The sequence below is a fragment of the Hipposideros armiger genome, unplaced genomic scaffold (genome assembly GCF_001890085.2).
Source record: "Hipposideros armiger isolate ML-2016 unplaced genomic scaffold, ASM189008v1 scaffold_124, whole genome shotgun sequence".
NCBI classification, from domain to species: domain Eukaryota; kingdom Metazoa; phylum Chordata; class Mammalia; order Chiroptera; family Hipposideridae; genus Hipposideros; species Hipposideros armiger.
The window spans coordinates 287,528-297,824 of NW_017731474.1; the positions used below are offsets into that span (position 1 = coordinate 287,528).

General features: G+C 36.8%; 1 protein-coding gene across 7 annotated transcripts in view; it reads right to left on the reverse strand.

Moving 5' to 3' along the window:
* PRUNE2 (prune homolog 2 with BCH domain) overlaps positions 1–10,297 on the reverse strand; it is a 246,346-nt gene that overhangs the window by 188,387 nt on the left and 47,662 nt on the right. For all 7 annotated transcript variants that reach the window (XM_019648297.1, XM_019648298.1, XM_019648292.1 and 4 more), the window contains exons 2-4: positions 6,611–6,715; positions 3,371–3,573; positions 1,144–1,307 (exon numbers count right to left, since the gene is read on the reverse strand). In XM_019648297.1, coding sequence (XP_019503842.1) covers positions 1,144–1,307; positions 3,371–3,573; positions 6,611–6,715 — 472 coding nt within the window. The remainder of the gene's footprint in view (positions 1–1,143; positions 1,308–3,370; positions 3,574–6,610; positions 6,716–10,297) is intronic.

Sequence of the window (10,297 nt, forward strand, 5' to 3'; positions counted from 1 at the left end):
CATTTGCATTGTCCAACCATGTCCCTCCTGGGTGAGATCCCCAGTTACCTTTATTTTCTTTCTATTCTGTCACAGAGAAATGAATGTGCTCACTTAGTTTAGTTGAGGACACAGTTTCCCATTGAGCATTTTTATAGATGCCCCTAGCCAGAAAAGTATTTAAAACAGGTTAACTGGGGCCATTAGTTCCAAAACATTTACAGAAACTGTATAACTCTTGAGCCTTTTCCCCTCCAAATTGTGGAAGAGACAGAGGAAGTGAAGGAATGAGGCTTTAAAAGAGTTGAGTCAACATTCTCTTGGTCTTCTTCCTTTTTTAATTCTCTCAACCTGTTAATCACTATTTTTCACATTCTTGTGGTAAATATGTCTGAGAAAAATCTATGCCTACTATAGTCAAGAAAGAGTGTTGAAGGGGGGAAAAAAAAGCTTTATACAAAACCCAAAACTGTCCTAAGTGAGACAGGACAGAACTTTTGTGTCAATTTTGTGGCACCAAAGTCAACAGACAATTCCCAGCTTGGAAATTACTTTTTGAAAGTGGTGGGTTCCACTGTCAGAGATGAAATAGAGATCAGGAGAACAAATGATGTGCTCGAGACCACAGTGCCTAAATCAGGCTGAGTGAAGACAGAACACATTACAAGATGGGGGGAGGAGGTGTCAGTTTGGCTACAAAAGTCCATCCTGCACAATATCACCAAAATGAAAGGGGCTATCTTGGCCATCCAAACGGTATTATATAAACCAAGCATGTATTAGTATCAGGAGATATTTCAGCGTGGGAACATGGAATTCTGACCCATATTCCTGCTGTTGTGGGGGCAAGAATTACTTCTGGGAGCTGTTAGATGGCCAGAGGAGCTATTCCAGCTCCCCAACAGAGGTACAGCAGTTCCATTTAATATTCTTGTCTAGTGAAACAGCAAAGATCTTTCACGCCTATTTTTAAATGCACATTTTTAATATTCAATATAATGCTACTCTTTAACAAACTCTTTACTCCCTGCCTCTCTGATGAAGCTTCCCGTGGTCTTGAAAGGGATTGTTAACCCAAGAATGGATCGCACTCTTTCTGCATGAGCAAGTCGAGAGACACTCCATTAAGCCTTCCAGTATTTAATAGAAAGAGTCATCTCTCACCTCTGAGGAGATGAGCCAGCTGCTCGGTGATGAGCTCAGGAGCTTCCTGGAGAATCTCTTTCACGACAAGGGAGGAGGAAGACTCGCGGAACTCGGGCCCAGCATCACTCTGCTCAGCCGGACTAATGACTTTGACAACGGCTGATTCTAAAGTTTTGTCCTCACTGTAAAGCAAATGGAGAAGAGGAAGAGAAAGAAATATGGATTGTTTTCTTATTTTTTGTAATTACTTAATGTCTTCTCCCACACAAACGACTTCCTCTCAATAGCCAAAAATATGAGTAAGCACACACATGACTCAAAAGAGTAGAACCTTATTCTATGTGGTTTTGCATTTCATTTTAACTAATTACCTCCCCAAGATTCTTAGAGTGCCTTCACACCTTACCACTTCTATCTTTTGTTTTGCTGTTAGAAAATAATAATAATAATAATAATAATAATAATAATAATAATAATAGCTAACATTTATTGAGCCTCCATTACAGGCAGATACTATTATAAATACTTTCAGAGTATTATCATATTTTATACTATAAAATGACCCTTTGAAATGGGTTCTATTAAAATTTCCATTTTTGCAAAAGGGGTAACAGAGGCATGAAGAGGTTAAGAAATTTATGCAAGGTCACAAAGCTTGGAAGTAGGTTAGCTTATATTTAAACTCTGATACTCTTGTTCCAGAGCTTGTACATCCAGTTGTGGTGCTGGAGAAAAAATACAACTAGCTTATTTACTTCCACAATCATTCTGTATACATGAGATAGAGTTGGCTTTTATCAAAGGCAAGAAGAAATATGCGGATAAAACTAACTTTATTCTTTCTTATCAACTGCCAAAACCAAAAAAGTGGTAATGAAGGAAATGAAGATCTCAATTTATTTTTGAAAAGCATTCGATTTCATAAACAATCTTAAAGCCAGAGTTCACAACTTCAGCCTCAAAACCAGCGAAAGTTTTCCATTTTAATTGGTAACAAAACTCTTCCAAAGATTTCAATTGACACACATGTCTCATAGTTCATTCCTTTGGCTTCTTGCACTGCTTTTCCATATCTACTTGCATTTGTTGGTCTGAAAAGGTTAACACATAAATTTAATAAAGCATGTGACCACCCTGAATACTGATAAATGAAGTCAGTCAAATAACCTACCAATAACTCTCAGCCAGAGATCAACAACTGATTGATAAATATTACTCAAAAGAGTTTTGTGTGTCTCAAACACTGTGAGAATAAAAACAGCCTCACACAGGTAGATTATTTTAGAAACTCGCTACAATTGAGTGAACTGTACAACTGAGTGAACTGCACAGCTGACATTACAATGTATTCATACCTAAATATGCTTTCTAAAAAAGGATAAATAAAAAATTAGATACTTGTACAAGTTTTTATTTCATGTATACTAAAGTCTACATGGTTAATATCATCAACAATTAGCAAAGTATGCAAAAGACTAACATCTCAAAATATGGAGATGTTTAACTGTGACTATTCAGTAGTACTAGAGAGTTTGTCAAAGGACATCTTTGTGTTGGATTGTAAGGTCTTTGAAGGCAGAGAATTTGTCTTATTCCTCTTTATGTAACTTTAGATTCTTGTTAGCAACTTTTAAGTATTTTTGGAAGGAGACCTAGAAGACCCAAGTTCTAATCCAAACTCTTCTACTAACTGCATGTGGTACCTTGGGTAAGTCATTTGCAACACCTGATATCAGGTTTCTTCTCCATAATATATAAAGTTCAAATCACACAAAGATTAAAAAAAAATCAATTCTCCTCTTATAGTGTAAAATTCTATAAATGATGAGCCAATGATCAAATGACTTTCCTAGCCCATCTACATAATTTTCCTTTTCACCACTGAGATTTCTTTCCTAAGAAACTTTCAGTTTTATTTAGTGTTTCATTTCCATTTTCATTATGTATTTTCAGCATCAATACATAGGACAGTTGAATTACTTTAGGAAAGTGTTTAAAATGGTTTAAAATTATAATTTTGGTCAATTTTATAAGAATTGTCCACTCAAAGAAGTCATATTTGAAATGCAAAGGTAAAAATGGCGGCTTGCCATAGTCTAGATTTTGCCATAAAAGAAGGAAAAATATTTCCTTTCCTCTGAATGTTCTCTGTTTTAATAATCTCCCCAAACCACAAAAATGGTGAACAAGGCGATGCTGTGTGCAGAAGGGCCTTCGTGAAAACACCAAACCCCCAGAGCCTCACCTTGCCAGCACGTTGCTGCCAACAAGTGTTATAGACAACTTCCCTTCATGATTTAGCTGATGCAGATTAATTTCATCTCGGAATATGTGGAATGATTCAGAGATATTTAGCTCTTCTAAAATAAACCTTGTCTCAGTGAAGTAGATGAATTCAGTTCTTGGTATGTTCAGCACCGGCAAACAGAGAACGCCAGGTGGACTGACCTACCGAGAAAAAAGGTGACAATCACTGACAACAGCAGAAGGAAAGAATACAATGACATTTTTTTTTTTTAAGCCCAAGTTTAACCGGTAAAGGGAACGAAAGTCCTTTGGCCTTGCTAAACCATTTGGCATTCGTAGCCAACTTTCCTAGAATCCTATTAGCAGAGCATTATCCTAGTATTTTTTTACCTTCTTGTTAATCTACACGAAACCTCTCTTTCTTGTACTTTACTTGAAATAGTTTATGTCTCATTTCAATCCCTCCACAATTAAAAATATATATATATTTTCCTCTTCAGGGGAAACAAATTCACATCTGTTTATGGAATCAGCAGAAAATCAGGGCAGGTGAGGACTATGGTGGCACAGAAAGGCATGTATGTTGTATGTGCCACCTCTACTGGATGCCTGCCACTCAGCTCCGGCCAGTTGTTGACATGCAAAGACTTCAGGTCCAGGGTAGTCAAATCTTCCAATTACTCAAGAAAAGTTGGAAATCTGGATTTTGAGGTGTTTGTGATGTTTAATTGTTACAATTAATTTCTTAATAAAAATACTATGTAGGTTAATGAAAACTCATTTATAAGCCAGATTTTGGTCCACAAACTAATTGTTGTGATTTCTGTTGGTTTTGTATATTATGTTATCTTTAAAATCTTATATTAAACCTCTTAAAAATTGTGCTAATGGGAGAAACAAGAGATAGAGATCAGAGAATTTCAGATTCACAATAATAAACATATTTTTCTATAGGAATTAAAGAAAATGAAAGTGGTTTTGTAAAAATTACTAGGCGTGTATAACAATAAACCCTAACTATCACTGAGGAAATGTGGGGTTTGGTAACACTGAGTTTTTACATAAAATGAATGATCTTTATTCTCACGTCATCACCAGCTCTATCACAAGCATAATGCTTATTACGCAGTTTAACATTTTTATTATTCATCTCTCTTTCTTCGCACTGAGATGGCAGGGCTTTGTGTCTGTTTTGCTCAGTTGTGTTTTCCAGCCTGGCACAGAGTAGAAATTTAATATGTATTTGTTAAGTGAAATAAATTAATCACCCACTGCTATAGTATATGAAGCACAAAGCCATTCTAACAAAATGGTTTTTCTCCCACCTATCAGGCTAATACTAAATCACAATTGTATCATAATTATTAGTAATTTATCTATGACAAGTTATTTTCCCTGATTAATTGATAGAGTTATATCTGAATCCTGATGTTAAAATGAGTCAAGAGCATGTGACCTGAGCCTCTCTTGGCAGGACCTAGTCTGAGGTTAGAGTCAGAAGAAGTAGGATCTAGCTCCAACCTCTGCTGTGCTGCTTTGAGAAAGCCAATTTCTTTCCTGGGCCTCAATTTCCCCATCTGTAGAATGGAGCTTACCTCCCAGAATGAAATGGAGTCATGCATGTGAAGCTGTAAATTTCTGTACTTGTTCTATGCGTTAATATGCTGAGAGGGAATAACCAGGGTCTCAGGAAAAATTTAAATGGGGATGCAATCTCTGGTAGGGGGTGGAACCCAGTAAATTAAAAGCAAGGCACAGTGTGTGGCCTTTCAGTAAATTTGTTTCCACGCTCAATGGTGAACCTTAGAAGGAGAAAAGAGGCCACATATTTCTTTATCTATTTTATGTATCACAACTACTTTTACCACTTATTTTGTTGGATGTCATTATATCATTCAAGACATTGTAGTTGGGGCAGCCAGTTAGCTCAGTTGGTTAGAGCACAGTGCTCATAACACCAAGGTTGCTGGTTCAGTCCCCACATGGGCCACTGAACTGCGCCCTCCACAACTAGATTGAAACAACTACTTGACTTGGAGCTGATAGGTCCTGGAAAAACACATTGTTCCTCAACAAAATTAAAAAAAAAAAAAAGACATTGTAGTTGTTGATGGTGTAACTATTATTTAATTTCCTTAAGAGTCCATGCCACTATCAGTCTTAGAAGCAGTCTGGTTCAATAATTCTATGTTCTTGAGACAAGCAATATCTTTTCCCCCCTAGGCATCAAAAAAATCCAGTTAATGAGTTAGCATTTAATATGCATCTCTTGACACAAGCACACTTATCTCCTCATGTCAATTAATCTCCCTTGTAAAGTTCAGCAAATTTTAAGATAAATTTGCTATAAAGCCCATATATAGAGATCAGAATACTTGACCCAGCATTTTGGTCAGCTGCTACCCTAAAGCTATTCTTGCTAGCTGTGGGTATCACACAGCTCATTCTAGAAGACTGAGTTTCACTCTAGATAGGCTATGCATACTCTCAGAACCAAGGAGCCAAACAAAATTGGAATAAAACAAACCAGACTCCAGAAAATGAAAAATGGTGTGAAATTGGAAATAGCACCAAAAGACTCATAATATACTTATTTTAGGCTTTAAAGTAACACATTATCATGGTTGATGAATTTTATGGAATGGAAATTTTAAAACAACTTATTAAATGGTCTTTTCCACCTCTATAGGCATATTATAGACTTCACAGAATACAAAGATTCTCACTCAAGGGAGATTATCACTAACTGAGAATGACCTAACTATACAAAGTCAGGGCTAAAAGGCAAAAACAGAATATAGATGTGACATGTAATACCTCTGTTACTGAAAATTTTAGCCAATATGCTCTGTAATTCAAGTAATGTTCTCACAGATTATTCTGCACATATTTTTCTACTCCTAAGGTAAACACCATCCTACAAAGATGATAAAGGAAACAAATTCTGACCCTTACTTTTGTTAGTTCTCTGAATTCCCATAGAGGTAATCAACTATTATAAATTTTTTTAATTTTTTTATTTGAGAACATTGGTCTTATTGAAATAATGTTGTCTGAAGAGAATGGGCAAGAAATAACTTAAACGATGCTTGATTAATGGATTATAATACATTATTCTCTGCATCAACAAACCAGAACTTGAAAAATTAAGTTAGTAGGTTTATTTTTCCAGAAAATGTTTGTTTTTAAAAGTTACATCATAATTCAAATTAAAAAACATGCTCTTCTTTTCCCTCACCTTGTCTAGAAAGTAAGCATATGTGAAGGCAGAAACAAGAGAATCCAGGTCACATGATTTGTGTCCAATAACCACGTGGACCTTCTCCAAGCGTTTACTTCGATTCTGAAACAAATTCAAATAAACCATCACAATTTAATGTGCAACAGATCAATCTAAAGAGGACATTTTTCAATCTTTTTTTAAAGGATGCCTTAGCTACATTCATACATGATTGCAGAAATTCATAAATTTATCATGAAGTTTTATACAAGTACATAAAATTGCACATGTTTAACATTCAGAAATGCTCATTCAAATTTTAATAAATTGTCAGGAACAGAAAATTGTTGGTTCACAACCTTGGGAGCTTCCCTGGGTGAAATCTTAAACTGGCCCCCCATACATAGAGGGCAAGATTACTGCAGAAAGAGGCAGGCCACCAGACTGGTAGGTGGAAGTTTTAATAAGCAAGGGAACTTACTTACAAGGCTCGTCTTAGGCAGCCACAGGATGAGTAGATCTCTGCACCTGCCCACCAGAATTTTAAAGTTTACAGAGAGCCCTGAACTGTGTTTAGTCCCATATGGTCTCAACAACACATTATATCTCAAGGCTGTATCCTTGAAGAGGGTTCCCACTGTGGGAATGGTGGGCAGAACATATATTCCAAGGACAGGGGAGGGGATGAGGAGCCTCCAATTGCCTGGATCTAGCTGACAGCTCATCTGGTGGTCATGTCCTCTCGATGACCTCCTCCATGAAAAAATGGGTTTTATTAAGATTTTCCACAATCTACCTTGATATGAACTATAACTGAGTCATAATTTTTTAGTAAAAGATTATTTTGGTCTAAACAGCAGTTCCATAGTATTCTATATCATTCCCTTATGTAAGATGTTCTTCTTAATTTGACAAAGTGACATTTTTTTCATATGCCCCTGGCATACACTACACAAGTTGGTAGAAATTCATTTTTTCATGCCACATTTTGGGTAACAGGATATGGTCTTTCTGCATTGTATTATATAATGTAATAAATGAAAGTTGTAACACTTTTCCTCCCCTCAGAGAAAAGGATTCGAATCATTGCTCTAAAAATACAAATCAGTTGCCATTAAAAAGTGTACATAGTCACTTCTCTAGAAGAGAAAATATACTCTTGTCTTCCCTGGTTAACTCAATATTACCTAAAATTTCTTTATAGAAGTCTGACCTTTTGAAACACTGGGTTGGAAATGCCAAACAACCAATTGCTTCTAGCAAATTCCACAACAAACCTGTCCAATAACAACATCGTACCTTATAAATTGATACCTTTATTGCATGTCAGAGATGACACACGTATATTTCCCTCACTTTTAATCCTTTGTTTTAATTTGTCTTTTTAGGACTGACCACAAAGCCAACTCAATTGTAATACTGCTCAAGAAGGCTATTTAAAAAAATCACACTGTTCATGACTATTTTAATAAAAAAGACTTTCTATTCCTTTATCTACAGAACAAAGATAAAGCATTATTTAGTAATTTTCTAGGTATTTTACAAATGAATCTATAAATGTGTGTTTGTATACAACTGCTGGTGTTAGTTGGAAACAAGTTATTAAACAACCAGATTGTTGCCCAAGGAACATAATAAAATAAATTCTGAAGGGGGCTGGGTTAAAGCATCTATCAATATAGAGAATGATGGCAGGATCAATACTGCAAATGAGTCATCCAACATGTAATCATGCTAAATTAAAATAAACATATATATTTTAATATATACTGAGATATTGATCTTTAGTAAAACAACACGATTTAAAAGTATAATATAATCTCTCTGAAGATAATCACAACTTCCTCCCTCCATCGCCACCAACTCATAAATCCATAGCTGGCTCCTTTGGCTGGGTACCTTTTGAGGGTTCTAGTCTAGGACCAGTTCTCACTCTCACAACCAGACTGCTTCCCCTTTGCAAGACTATCAGATATTCTAAAGACATCTCAAGAAATTTAGGCAAATGGAATTATATTCCATTATAACACAAACAAATGCATTAGGAAATCACATTACTGTCGAATGCTATTCTTCCGAGAAGCTCAAAGGTGAAAGCAGACATTACCTCATTTCTCCTCCCCAGATCTTGTAAGGCAGACAGTAAAAAGATTAACAACACTTTTTACAGGTGAATGGAGTCTGTGATGGGACCAAAACTGTTCCCAGAGCTCATGAGTATAGTGAGCCCTGTCTTCTCTGCCCTACACCAACCAGTTCCAAAATGTCACAATGACTTCAGAGTCAACAAAATGAATGAGCATGGGGATTGAGGGAAAAAGAAGGATGTTAAATATGCATTCTAAATACAGCAATGCTTCAGACAATTTATAGCATCAAATTACCCCAATGCTGACCTATCTGCTTTCTTGTCTAGGTTTGATAATTCCTAGGTACAGCTCTGTGTTCACCATTCAACTTGCATGAAAGAATACTTGGGGGAAGTAAGAAGACTTGTTTGTCAATTCATTTCCAAATTCAAACCAATTACTGCTTAGAAAAAGAACGGCGCTAAACAGGATTATGAACCCAAAACATGTTAGATCAACTCAGAAATCTTCTAAGATTATGATTTATTCCTCCACCCTTTAAAGAGAAAAAAGTTCATAACATCTTGTAGGCCAGGCGGTAGAAAAATCCCAATGCAGATTTCTGAGGTTTCTTTTGTTGCCATATCCTCTCTTTTCATGCCCTCTCATTTCTCTTCCGACTTCCCTTCTTCCCACACATCAAGTTCCCTCTAGTCATGACCTCTTCTAGTATCATTCACTCATGTCTGCCATCTCCAGTCAATGTCCCAGTTCCCAGGCTTCAACTCATACCCCCACCACCCACCTCCACCAAAATGTACCATCCTAGTGCCCATGTGATCATGGATATATCTGTTCTCCACTAGCAATTCTAGTGGAGAGTTCAGGCCAATGTGTATCCCTGAGTTAATGAATTACCCACCACGTAACATGCTTTCGTTTTAAAGAGACCTTTCAAGAATTATGCCACAATCTAAAAAGATGACCAGAAATTTCAGGCTGGCTAAGAATGTTGGACCAGAGAGAAGCAATATCATAACCAAAAAGTACCTTTGGTACCTGCCAATGAGCCTTAAAATTTGTAGGCTCAACCTCAAAAAATCTCAGCTGTTCCTTGATGCCTGAATCCTACCAAAAACCACTGATAAGATATAATTAGAGGGTGGGACAGGGTAGATACCATAGTTAACCACAGTGAGAGTAATTCCTGTCTGCTTGGAGGAATAAAACATGACATTAGTTGTGTAGACTCACCCAGTAAGTAAGCTTAAGGTGTGTGCAGGATTTGGCTCTTCAAATCTGAGGGTCCATAACCAATGAATACAGACCCACTTTCAAGCTCATTATCCTCTTGGCAGTGTGAAAAGTGCAAGCACAGGGGTCCAACCAAGGCAGAGAAATCTGGGGGCTCATTTCAGGTGTCCAGGGCTGGTACCTGGGGGTCCTAGCAGTGCCTGGTCCACTTTGTGGCAATGGTCCCTTTGCAGGGCAACAGTGAAACTACTTCACAGAGCTCAGAAGAGACTTCTGACCACAATGCCACTCTGCACCTCTCATGACAAGTCTGAGGGCCCCTTCCCATGTCATATCTTCACATATTCATAGAGTCACAGATGTTCAATCTTTTTTTTTTTTT